Raw genomic sequence first — 14,267 nt, forward strand, 5'->3', positions numbered from 1 at the left:
TTTGCAATACTTTTCCTAGCATGCTGGGGCCGCCCCCCTCCCGCACCCCCCCTTCATGAAGCAGAAATTGCAATCGTCTCGGAATTTCTGCTTCATTGTAGAAATTAGAGAAGCCTCCTGCCGGCACAGAGGCCCGCCGCCGTGTTCGTGATCGCGGCGGCTGTGTGTGAAATCACGCAGCTGCCGGGATCACGCCCCTGACATGCCCCTGTATGCGCCGCCCTACCGGCTCCGCCCCCGTAACGCTCCATCTCCTCCCTGGAAACAGAGTGTTGCACACGCCTCTGCCTGATTATTATGAATAGGGACTACGATCTGACCCTCTATGTACTAAACCCCGAAAAGCTAAACATTCCCGAGTTTGGCCACGTAAATTTACACCGTCTTACACCACCAGATGGTGTAAACTTATTTCAGCCTACGGAGCCATAGTAGCAGTGACGCTGTGCGCACACGCTGTATCAGAACATGCCGGGGAAGTAACTAACAAGTAGAACGGTTATCGCTACCGCTGTCCCCGCAGGAGTCCCTACGTACATAGCAGGGATATTTTCAGTAAAGTTCCGCAGTGAGACAGTCTGTTAATAATCACGGCACTACGTGATTATTAATACATATGTCACTAAATTAAGGGGTCATTCAGACCCGATCGCACGCTAGTTTTTTTCCGCTGCGATCAGGTCATTACTCTGCATGCATATGCACCGCAATGCGCAGGCGCGTCGCGCAGGTACAAAGCGGATCGTTGCTGAGTGATGGATTTAACGAAGAATCCATTCGCACAGCCGATCGCAAGGAGATTGACAGGAAGAGGGCGTTTGTGGGTGGCCACTGACCGTTTTCTGGGAGTGTTTGGAAAAACGCAGGCGTGTCCAAGCGTTTGCATGCGATCGCACACTTGCAAAGCTAAAATACACTCCCCTATAGGCGGCGACTATCTGATCGCAGCGCTGCAAAAAATAGCTAGCGAGCGACCAGGTCTGAATTAGGGGTGTGGTTCGTTTTATCGACAGTATCTAGGTCGACAATGTTTAGGTCGACTACTATAGGTCGACAGTCACTAGGTCGACATGGATGGAAGGTCGACAGGGTTTCTAGGTCGACATGTGCTAGGTCGACAGGTCTAAAGGTCGACATGAGGATTTTTTTTTTTTTTTGGTGTCGTTTTCTTCGTAGAGTGACCGGGATCCCAAATTAGTGCACCACGTCCGCTCACCATGCTTCGGGCATGGTGCCTTCGCTCCGCTACCGCTTCGCTCGGCACACTTTACCGTTCCAATCGTAGTCCACGTGGATCGTTAAGTACGAAAAAATCCCCCCCCCCCCAAAAAAAGTGAAAAACTCATGTCGACCTTTAGACCTGTCGACCTAGCACATGTCGACCTAGAGACCCTGTAGACCTTCCATCCATGTCGACCTAGTGACTGTCGACCTATAGTGGTCGACCTAGACACTGTCGATCTTCAGACCGGATCCCCTGAATTAGGCCATTAGTCTCTTATTGGTGAGTACATAGGCATTATTCTTTCTTTTATAAATACGGATGGCAAAATGAACATAAAATATAAGCGTTCTCCTTATCTGGTACTATTATTTCATTTTCTCAATAGTATCTGTAGTATTTTTCATGCTGTTTATGTCGTTCAAAAATCCTTTGGGCTTAGTATATATATATATATATATATATATATAGAATACTGTGTACTCGGCACTTACTCATATGATGATAGGTGCTGCGGTGCCCTCCTGGAGGCGAAGACCTCTGGTAATAGGTTGGTGAAGAAGGCGGCACTCAGACAGGCGTAGAAAGTAGTAAACTTTTGTCAGTTTATTCCAACATGTTTCGGGGTAAATCCCCCGTCCTCAGGGTCATCATGATGACCCTGAGGACGGGGGATTTACCCCGAAACATGTTGGAATAAACTGACAAAAGTTTACTACTTTCTACGCCTGTCTGAGTGCCGCCTTCTTCACCAACCTATATATATATATATATATATATATATATATAGGAATACATCGGTCAGCTTTGACCTTTAGGAACCTGGTTTCTGGTTTTTACACATATTTTGAGCCATTCCTTGTCCCTGAATTTATTTTAAGTTCCATGTGTCCTTTCTGCAGCGGTCTGCTAGATACAATCCCCAATACAATGTATCTGACGTATGTCTGTGTCTGGTGCCGCATTAACGTTCCGAGCTAAGTAGTGGCATAGTGGTGGGCATGGCCAGAGACAGTCTATATATGCCCAGCCTCTGCGGGTGGCATCAGCTGCAGGGAGGGCACGGTACACTCTATTAGAGACTGTGGGCCTGCAGGTCTCAGTGCGGCCACGTTCCAAATGCAGATGGCTTGTAATAGGAATGCTAATGTGGGTACACGCACATCCTAAAGGGCACGCATCGCCCCACCTGTACTGTACAGGAGAGCAGCCGTCATTATCACAATCACTCACACCTAGCCCATGCCAGCTGCAGCACATACGTCTGAGTGCGGCGTCACCTGCGCACGCACACAACTCAGAGCCGCGAGTAACTGGCTACACGGGTGTGACATGAGATATGTACTGCGCTCGCAGAAATGTCTTTCCCCCTCTTCTTTTCTTTTCTCTCCCTCTCTTAGGGGTAAATTTACTAAGGTGGGAGTTTTCTTAGAACTGGTGATGTTGCCCATAGCAACCAATCAGATTCTTCTTAACATTATCTAGCTGCTTCTAGAAGACAATAGATAATTGGTTGCTATGAGCAACATCACCAGTTCTAAAAAAAAAACTTCCCACTTTAGCAAATTTACCCCTAACTCTCTCTCCTTCAGTTTCTCTCTCCATTTACTCTTACTCTCTTTCAACCCACCAGTTTCTCTCTCTCCCTCTCTTACACTCTCTCAACCCACCAGTTTCTCTCTCCCTCTTTTACTCTCTCTCTCAACCCACCAGTTTCTCTCTCTCTCCCTCCTTTACTCTCTTCTCAGCCCACCAGTTTCTCTCTCCCTCTTTTACTTTCTCTAAACCCACCAGTTTCTCTCTCTCCCTCTCTTACACTCTCTCAACCCACCAGTTTCTCTCTCCCTCTTTTACTCTCTCTCAACCCACCAGTTTCTCTCTCTCCCTCCTTTACTCTCTCTCAGCCCACCAGTTTCTCTCTCCCTCTTTTACTCTCTCAACCCACCAGTTTCTCTCTCTCCCTTTTACTTTTTCTAAACCCACCAGTTTCTCTTCTCCCTCTTTTACTCTCTCTCAACCCACCAGTTTCTCTCTCTCCCTTTTACTCTCTCAACCCACCAGTTTCTCTCTCTCCCTCGTTTACTCTCTCAACCCACCAGTTTCTCTCTCTCCCTTTTACTCTCTTCTCAACCCACCAGTTTCTCTCTCTCCCTTTTACTCTCTCTCAACCCACCAGTTTCTCTCTCCCTCTTTTACTTTCTCTAAACCCACCAGTTTCTCTCTCCCTCTTTTACTCTTACTCTCTCTCAACCCACCAGTTTCTCTCTCTCCCTCTTTTACTCTCTCAACCCACCAGTTTCTCTCTCTCCCTCTTTTACTTTCTCTAAACCCACCAGTTTCTCTCTCCCTCTTTTACTCTCTCTCAACCCACCAGTTTCTCTCTCTCCCTTTTACTCTCTCTCAACCCACCAGTTTCTCTCTCTCCCTCTTTTACTTTCTCTAAACCCACCAGTTTCTCTCTCCCTCTTTTACTCTCTCTCAACCCACCAGTTTCTCTCTCTCCCTTTTACTCTCTCTCAACCCACCAGTTTCTCTCTCTCCCTCTTTTACTCTCTCAACCCACCAGTTTCTCTCTCTCCCTTTTACTCTCTTCTCAACCCACCAGTTTCTCTCTCTCCCTTTTACTCTCTCTCAACCCACCAGTTTCTCTCTCTTCCTCTTTTACTTTCTCTAAACCCACCAGTTTCTCTCCCTCCCTTTTTTACTCTTACTCTCTCTCAACCCACCAGTTTCTCTCTCCCTCTTTTACTCTCTCAACCCACCAGATTCTCTCTCTCCCTCTTTTACTTTCTCTAAACCCACCAGTTTCTCTCTCTCCCTCTTTTACTTTCTCTAAACCCACCAGTTTCTCTCTCTCCCTCTTTTACTTTCTCTAAACCCACCAGTTTCTCTCTCTCCCTCTTTTACTTTCTCTAAACCCACCAGTTTCTCTCTCCCTCTCTTACTCTCCCCCCGCACTCTTTCTCCCACTCACATGCTCTTCCTCCCTCTCTCTCCTTCTATTCCTCTCCCTCTCATTTTCACTCTCCCCTCGCTTTCTCTTTCTCCATGTCTTTCTCACTCCCACTCCCACTCCCCCCTTGCTTTCTCTTTCACCATTTCTCTCTCACTCCCACTCACTTTCTGTCTCTCCCCCTCTTTCTCTCTCCATCTTACTCGCTTCCTTTCTCTTTCTCCCGTTCCCTCTCTCTCACTTCCTCTGTGTGACACTTTTCCTCTCTCTCCCTCTCTTTTACCACCGTTAGATTATTAGTAGCTTCAGCCTAGCTGTAGCCTCACAACTGTCACCTTACCTCTTAGACTGCAAGCTAATGTGACAGGGTAGCCTTTCCCTTCTGCTTCACGCCACTGCACGCAATTTGTTCGTATCATGATCCCTTTTATATGTGGGATCGGTATGAAATACCTCCAGTCGAAATCCAGACAGCAATTGACTGACAGTCAAAATCCCGACAAGGTCAAAATCCCGACATGGACAAAATACAGACATTTAAAATACCGACAAGGTCAAAATACCGACATGTAAAATGCCGACAGGTCAAAATACAGACATGCGTTTTCATTGTTTTTGTGTGTGTGTATGTCGACATGGACACCATATAAGTGTACCGCGTTCCCTCGTATGGCTCGTGGCTGCGCACGGCACACTATTATATTCCCCCTTCAGGTTCACTGGGATGGTAAAGTATGAACAAGTCGGTTTCAATGAAAAAATCATGAAAAACTCATGTCGGCATTTTACATGTCGGTATTTTGACCTTGTCAGGATTTTGACCGTCGGTCAATTGCTGTCGGGATTTCGATTGGAGGTAAATTGACTGCATCCCTATATATGTAGAGAAATGAACAAAGGACAATTATGGCTGTGGTACAAAACGTAGAATGTCAGCGTGGACAGTGGTCTACATGTCAAATGTTGACATTCACAATGTTGACGGGTTGGCATGTCGAACAGGCAGATTTGCATTGCAGAGGTAAGTAACGCCAAACCTTACCCTAACCCTAAAATCATGTGTCGGCATTCTGGCTGTCAACATTATAAAAATAAACCAATTACATTTTATATATATATATATCTCTATCTACACACAGACGTGGGGATAAAATACTCACATGTAGAGGTCTATGTCAGTCCTAATGAAAACACTTAAAGCAATCTATTAACTATATTTCACACCAACCTGGCCACGGGGTAGCAATAGAGAGCTCATTAATTATTTCCTGCTGCGACTTGCAGGACTCACAAGTATACTACGCACATGCTTTGTGTAATCTGCATTTAGATGTTAGGGCACAGTACAGTACAGAATATATGTGCGCTGTGCAGAAATAAAGAATAACGTGGCAGAGGTCAGGATCATTAGAGTAACAATCTTAATACTACAGTCTAGAACAGTTTTACTTTTTTCTTCATGACAGATATCACACTGTGGTTAGCTGCCTGCAGACTATTGCAGCCCATTCGCCGCCTGCAGACTATTGCAGCCCATTCGCCGCCTGCAGACTAATGCAGCCCATTCGCTGCCTGCAGACTATTGCATCCCATTCGCCGCCTGCAGACTATTGCATCCCATTCGCCGCCTGCAGACTAATGCAGCCCATTCGCCGCCTGCAGACTAGTGCAGCCCATTCGCCGCCTGCAGACTAGTGCTGCCCATTCGCCGCCTGCAGACTAGTGCAGCCCATTCGCCGCCTGCAGACTAGTGCAGCCCATTCGCCGCCTGTCGCCGCCTGCAGACTAGTGCAGCCCATTCGCCGCCTGCAGACTAGTGCAGCCCATTCACCGCCTGCAGACTAGTGCAGCCCATTCACCGCCTGCAGACTAGTGCAGCCCATTCACCGCCTGCAGACTAGTGCAGCCCAATCGCCGCCTGCAGACTAATGCAGCCCAATCGCCGCCTGCAGACTAATGCAGCCCATTCGCCGCCTGCAGACTAATGCAGCCCAATCGCCACCTGCAGACTAATGCAGCCCAATCGCCGCCTGCAGACTAATGCAGCCTATTCGCCGCCCGCAGACTATTGCAGCCCAGCAGGGGGAAAGTAAATATTCAGAATAGAATCACTTCTGGCACTAAAGCGTTAATGGAGGACTTATATGCCGAACTGTCCCTGAATTTCTTTACACCAAGGTAGTTGCCCCGGGCAACAGAGTTTCAATACCTTCTGAGCTTAGTGGGAAAAAAATAAAATTCCTTTTGTCTATTTGGCACTGGCTGTGTGACATAGAGGGGGATAAATGGATCTGTGTGTCACAGCACGAGGCCTTTACCTCTCGGAGATCAATGCAGAGAACTAGGAAGTGTCTTTGTTTAGCGAAACACAACTGGAAAATGTCATTGAGCAATAATCAGGTGTGACCTTCTCACAAGGACAAGTGCCAAGCGCAAACAAAGCCGAGATTACATTACCGCCCGTCCGCCCACGTCCACAGCATGACTGCACTGAGCAGAAGACTCTCGCCAGCTGTGTCCCCCCCAATAGTCGTGGAACTACAATTTCCAGCATTCCAGTCTATGGTTAGGGTCAGTTAGGGTATGCTAGTTCCACAGTCCCAACCTTTGCTCCCATCAAGCTCCTGGTAATTTGTGAAACACCTGGATGCGGTGAAATTTCTCATGTTAATTATAAATATCTGTTGCAGAGTTATAGACAAATTAGCCATAATTGCTCCTGCAGAACTAATTGCGCATATTCACACATTTGTGAGGTTGCTCGCATCCCTGCAACTGGAACATCCCCCCTACATACACTTGTTTTCACAGCAGTCATGATTATCTGTGTCCACTTGCACCTACTCTATCCTTCATACATAAGAAAACAGTCAAGACTGTGCGCACGCCCACTCTGTGCAGCTCGCAATTCCATCTACGCGCCCTTGCGAAACGTAGCCTAAATGGCAACGCCCCATTCCCACCGGGTTACTCCCCTGCTGCCGCAAGCAGAGATGAGTCTGAGATGCATACGTTGGGCTCGGTAGCGTGCGCACTGCGACAAAACGCAGAATGCATCTGCGAGACCGACTTGCGTTCAACTGTGCGTCAGCCGCAACGCGTTTCTCCTAAACACATAGGTAGCGGTCGGATACTGCAGCGACCAAAACAAGAAATAAGAAAGCTGCAGAGATGTGATCAGGTGATTCAGGTGTAACGACAGTAACCGGCCGCGGCTCGGGTCAGGTAGTAGAGGCCACGTCCACTCACCTGCCACCGGCTCCTTGGCGGGGAACAGCTTGTTGTCAACGGCCGCGCTGATATCACAGAAGACCTCTTCCTCGTCTCTGTCAGCGTCAAACTGGAGAAACAGAGAGAGAGATCTAATTACTCACATGGAATCCCCCCGATAATATTCTCTCTGACAAAGAATAAAGATACACTTAGACAGGTGCTGCCTATGGCTTCCAGCGCACGGAACACAATGCACGGAACAGCGCAGGGGTCTATTGACATAGCAGAGAATTGTATCCAGCATACAGAGTAGCATAAGTCATATAGGGGGGTATTCACCACAGAATATTTACTGGCATGCATGCCACGTGCGCCAATGCTGAACCCAGAAGCAGGGTGATAGCGTAAGGTGTATTATATATACAGGAGGTCAGATAATAGAGGATTTGTAACCGGGATTGGGTAAAAACCGTAATGGTCCGGATGCCAGACAGGACCTGCTCCCTGCAGCAAACTGTCATTCTGGAGCTTGTAGTGCTCCTCCTCATCCGGGTGGGGTCATGTCCGGGAGGGCGCCTGTGATAGCTGTCACCGGTGAGGGAGAGATTACAGCCTCCCTGTATGGTCTGGACCGTTCCGGCTATTACCCCATCCCTGGCCCATACATGGAGGTTGTAATCTCTCCCTCCCCATCTCCCTGGTGACATCTCCCCCCGGGCAGGACAGCCCCTGGACAGGGATGAGCACTACAAGCTCCAGAATGCTGGTGGAAGCTGGTCCTGTCCGGCATTCCGGGGTGCGAACCGTTCCGGTTTTTACCTAATCCCTTTGTAACCTTGTAGATTGATCTGTTTATATTACCACTGCTGTGAGGCAGAGAGGTGTAACAAGAGCAAATGATCGCTGGACTAACAAAAGTACTGGGGGAGGTATATCAAAGCTTGGAGAGACAAAATACCAACCAGCTCCTGTAACATGGCAGTGAGGAGCTGACTGGCTGGTACTTTATCTCTCTCCACTTTATCTTTCTCCAAGGAATCTATGTCCTCCTGGAACATATATCATATAGATACTGTAGATAGATAGATAGATAGATAGATAGATAGATAGATAGATAGATAGATACTGTAGATAGATAGATAGATAGATAGATAGATAGATAGATAGATAGATAGATAGATAGATAGATAGATACTGTAGATAGATACTGTAGATAGATAGATAGATAGATAGATAGATAGATAGATAGATAGATAGATAGATAGATAGATAGATAGATACTGTAGATAGATACTGTAGATAGATAGATAGATACTGTAGATAGATAGATAGATAGATAGATAGATAGATAGATACTGTAGATACTGTAGATAGATAGATACTGTAGATAGATACTGTAGATAGATAGATAGATAGATAGATACTGTAGATAGATAGATAGATAGATAGATAGATAGATAGATAGATAGATAGATAGATAGATACTGTAGATAGATACTGTAGATAGAAAGATAGATAGAGTAGATAGATAGAGTAGATAGATAGAGTAGATAGATACTGTAGATAGATACTGTAGATAGATAGATAGATAGATAGATAGAGAGTAGATAGATAGAGTAGATAGATACTGTAGATAGATAGATACTGTAGATAGATAGATAGATAGATAGATAGATAGATAGATAGAGTAGATAGATACTGTAGATAGATAGATAGATAGATAGATAGATAGATAGATAGATAGATAGATAGATAGAGTAGATAGATACTGTAGATAGATAGATAGATAGATAGATAGATAGATAGATAGATAGATAGATAGATAGATAGATACCTATATGTAATGGCCCAGGTGCACAGTAAAAACACAACAATAGAAGTGTATTGTACAGAAAGAGAAAAGAGCGGCAACAAAAGGGACTTGGAAAGTAATTATCTTGAATACAGTGAAGACAGCGTTTCATAGAATCCATCTCCTTTCTCACATGACATCACAGCCGCAGTGTATTCTCACTACTGAAAACATGATCGGCGTAACGGAAAAGGCCGATCAATTTTATTCAACAATTAACTCTAAAGCCAGAACTCCTAATATATATGTTGATGTGGCATCTGGGCTGTCAGTGCTGCTGCGGTGTGTTTTTTATTTTACATTACGATCATCATCTGTAGGGATTACATATTGTACAGTTACTGCTCCATGTTTCATTGCTACTTTGTCTTTAGGAGTTCTAGTTTTTGGAGTAAATTGTTTAATAAGATTAATCTGCCTTTCCAATTACGATGGCCGTGTTCTCAATCGTATGAGTGATATACACTGCGGCTGCGACGTAGCCTCAGAAAGGAGCTGGACTCTACCAAACGCTGCTGCTGCTCAGCCTTCACTGTACTCGTGATTAGTTATTATATATATATATATATATATATATATATATACATATTTAATATACAGGTGTAAAGAAAGTGTGGCGTATCTTAGTCCCACTTCCACAAACGAGGGTGTCTGATGATGTAAATACAAGGCATGAGATCCCGCACTGTCAGAGAAAGGGGAGGCAATCGTTTTGCCATCTGTTGGGAACCCGGCGGTCAGGATACCGATGCCAGAATCCCGACAGACGACAATACTGACAGCCGGAATACCGGCTCACAGGGGCTATTCCCACTCATGGGTGTCCATGACACCAAAAGAGTGGGAATACATTCTGTGGCGGGCTTGCGAGCCGCCAAGCCCTCAAGGGGATTCGTATTGCTCGCCGCACCCCCCCCTTCCCTGCCGGCATTCTGGTAGCCGTGATGACAACCCATCCGCCGGGAATACATACTGTATATATTCCATAAATAACAAATACCTTATTTCTAATTAATTTTGTGATTTGATATCAGGGAGACGGTGCGGCAGCTGCTCTGTAGATAGATGAAGTCGGCTATTTCGGTTTGCATGTATTTATTCCTGTAATGACGTCTGTGTCGCCGTCTCTGAGCTGCGGCATCCAGACCTAACAGAGCACTTACAGCATCGTAGTAGGGAGCAAATAAAACATGAAGGCTTCTGACTACATTTCCCATGATACCATACCTGTAACAGACTCCCCAATGTGGCCCCTTCTCCTGGTACAAACACCCTGCTCCAAACCTTCCCACTTCATTTACTATTGTTACTATACTTGGGTAGAAGTGTTAGGAATTAGAGAGGTCCACTTGCCGTGGTAGAAAGGCCTCCACCAACTAAGAATATCCCGTCTCTTATAAAAATCATTTTTATAAAAACCTATATTTTTAAAGGATTCAACAGATATTTTATTATTGTCTTACCTCAAACAGCGCATGTTTTCCAGGTTTCCTCACACAATTGCAAGTAAAATAATTAGCTCCAAGTATGGATCTTTTAAAATGTGTCAGTGAGTAATAAATACACCTGCCCACCTGCTAGGTGTCCTGGAAAACATGACGTGTTTGAGATAGATAGATAGATAGATAGATAGATAGATAGATAGATAGATAGATAGATAGATAGATAGATAGATAGATAGATGCAGGAACGGCAACCTTTCCATGTGTGCACGATAGATGCAATTGACGCCATAATATAGGGGGTAATTCAGACCTGATCACTGCTGTGCGTTTTCGCACAGCGTGCGATCGGATCTGAACTGCGCATGCACCACAATGCGCCGGCAAGACACACAACAGCACCGGGCATCGGTGCCTAGCGACGGGATGGTGCAAAAAAACAATTGTACCAGCGATCGCAAGCTGATTGACAGGAGGTGGACATTTGTGGGTGGCAACTGACCATTTTACAGGAGTGTCCGGAAAAACGCAGGCGGGCTCAGCCGTATTCAGGGAGGGTGTCTGACGTCGGCTCCGTCGTATCAGCAGGAAACCATCGCAGCGGCTGAGTAAGTCCTGGGCTGCGCAGAGACTGCACAAACTGATGCATGTACAGGTCTCCTACAAAAGCGATCGCACACCTGCACACACCATGTACCCTTCCCCTGTAGGCGACGACTATCTGTTCGCAGGTATGCAAAAAACGAACCCTAGCGATCAGGTCTGAGTTAACCCCATAGTGTTAATTTCCCATCACAAGGAAGCAGAGGGAAAGGCGTCAATTGCAAATCGTCTAATTATCAGTCGGAGAAGATTTATTTCTGATTGTGCGGCTGTTCTCTCGTCTTCTGTAAGTTCCCTGAACATGAATGGTAGTGACAGTGTTCTCAGAAAGCCGGGAGGGGGGGGTTAAAGCAATCTGCATTACATTTTCCCAGCTGCAGAACTCACAAAGGATCCATTCACACGCCGCAGACGTTCCGTATATAAATATCACAATCAGAAGGAACTTTTCTTTTATGTGCATTGAAGAAAGTGTGATTTGGTCGGCCTGAGTATAGAGAACAACTTGCAGCCTCAGCCTCAGCACCTTCACACGCACGGAAACAAGAAGCTGCATCGTCACCCAAATCCAACTCAGAGGGTAAGAAGAACAGAACTGGCCTGGAAATAGCTCTGCAGAGCGTACATTAATGGCTGGCAGGAGTCATTTCTATGGAATGCTCTGCCAATAGCTCCTCAGACCCCGCTGACCCTTATTATGTCTGAAATACTTGGCTGACAGTGTAAAAGCTCCGCATTAGTTCCGCAGCCATTACCATGATGAGCGAATGTGATATCAAAGTCAAGGAAATAAACCAGAGGTTATGACATATTGCAGGGAACGCGGCAGCCTGTGGGGGAGATGTACTAAGCCTTGGAGCGTGATAAAGAGGAGAGAGATAAAGAGTGATAAATGACCAGCCAATCAGCTTCCTAAGTGCCATGTCACAGGATGAATTTGAAAAATGACAGTCAGGAGCTGATTGGCTGGTACTTTATAACTTTTGAAGGCTTCATAGATTTGGGCCAAAGTACCAGCCAATCAGCTCCTAACTGCCATGCTACAGGCTGTTTGAAAAATGACAGTTATGAGCTGATTGGTTGGTAGTTTCACTCTCTGCACTTTATTACTCTCCAGACCTTGTAGGTGGATCCAACATTGCAGAGCTATTGCCATACATGTCTCACGGGGGATATATATAAAGGTTTACAGTAATTTGTATACGGTATGAGAAAGGTGTTATATATATATATATATACGGGATCCGGTCTGAAGATCGACAGTGTCTAGGTCGACAATGTTTAGGTCGACCACTATAGGTCGACAGGGTCAGAAGGTCGACATGTTCTAGGTCGACAGGTCAAAAGGTCGACATGAGTTTTTCAATTTTTATTTCTTTTTTTTTTACTTTTTCATACTTAACGATCCACGTGGACTACGACTGGAACGGTAATCTGTGCAGAGCGAAGCGGTAGCGGAGCAAGGCACCTTGCCCGAAGCCGCTCGCCATGCGAGAGGACACGGTGCACTAATTGGGGTTCCCGGTCACTCTACGAAGAAAACGACACCCAAAAAAAAAAAAAAAACTCATGTCGACCTTTTGTCCTGTTGACCTAGAACATGTCGACCTTCCGACCCTGTCGACCTAGGGACTGTCGACATATAGTGGTCGACCTAAATATTGTCGACCTAGGCACTGTCGATCTAATGATCCACACCCATATATACGGCCTTAAGGAGCAGTATGGCTCAGACACCCTCAGGGGGATACGATCATTAGGTTGACATGCATTATGTCGACAGTCATTAGGTCGACAGGGTTTCTAGGTTGACATGACAAAAGGTCAACATGAGTTTTTCACTATTTTTTTCATTTTCTGCTCTTCTTCTATCAGTCCTCCCCATTTACATCCAATTACAGCTACAGTACTTCAATCATTTATATACAGTAAGGGGCCTATGTATTAATGCTTTTTCCCTAAAGAATCATGTGAAACGGATCATTCCACATGATTTAAGTATCCATGCTAATTACCAAGATCTGAAAGCAGGCGTTACTAGACATACCTCCAGTGCTCAGCTAAGTAACGGCGGAATCAGAGATTCAGTGGGGACTGCGTCCGTGGGCAATTTACCAAGTTTTGCTTTTCGTAGCTTGGCCACAATAGCCAGCGCCCTCTTCAGATGTCATCATTAGCCGGTGCAGGTTACAGGCTGTGGTATCGCCAGAGAGAGAAATTGGGATCCCACTTCGGCAGCCAGACAGCTCACGTAAAGTCACTCTACTCTACCAAAGTACTGAGGTTGGGAGGGTGAGGGGCGGAGGACGGAGCTGAACTTTCAGATAACATTTCTAAACAGGGGTAAAGCCCTTCCCTTAGGAGAACGGGCATCACACAATGTTACTATTGTCTCTCATCCTTTGTAGACTTTGCAATTGATTTATTTTAAATACAGTAGTCAATTCATTAGTCAAATGTAGTCAGTTCATTAAGATGTCTTGTCCTGTGTGTCTACAAGGATAAAGGCGTTATCTCGGGTGAGTGTAACTCTTCTCATTCTTCTGCATCCTTAGATTCAGGTGATGTGGAAGCAATCCTCTGTGTTGGCCGTGCGCTACTTCTAGCACCTATGGGTCTGATTCTGATGCGGCCGCAATGCCTGCGCAGCAGCGATCATTTACAGTGACCGTACTGCGAGGCATCGCACGCGTAGCAGCCGCCCACAAGTGAACAGACACCCCCACCGAAGCCAACGCAACATGCTCAGCAACTGTGCGAGGAACACTCACTCCCTAAGAGATGCCGTGGCAGCGCAGAACGGCCAGAGGAGCTGCGATGGTGGCGCCATGTTTTAGGTGTTTGAGATCGCAGTCACTCGCAGAGACACGCCCCGAATTAGGCCAAATGTATAGAGTTACTTACATCTTGTCCTAGTAAGCATGACCTACAGTACTCCCTGGCCAGCTGGTACCCACCGGGACAGAAGTCGACACTGTACGT

General features: G+C 46.0%; 1 protein-coding gene across 1 annotated transcript in view; it reads right to left on the reverse strand.

Annotated features, from left to right (window-relative positions):
• Window positions 1-14,267, reverse strand: part of AK5 (adenylate kinase 5) — a 351,659-nt gene that overhangs the window by 128,137 nt on the left and 209,255 nt on the right. Inside the window, exon 7 of the mRNA XM_063939044.1 lies at window positions 7,425-7,515. Within this exon, the coding sequence (XP_063795114.1) occupies window positions 7,425-7,515 (91 nt within the window). The remainder of the gene's footprint in view (window positions 1-7,424; window positions 7,516-14,267) is intronic.

This window comes from Pseudophryne corroboree, chromosome 9 (assembly GCF_028390025.1).
Source record: "Pseudophryne corroboree isolate aPseCor3 chromosome 9, aPseCor3.hap2, whole genome shotgun sequence".
In the NCBI taxonomy this organism is placed as follows: domain Eukaryota; kingdom Metazoa; phylum Chordata; class Amphibia; order Anura; family Myobatrachidae; genus Pseudophryne; species Pseudophryne corroboree.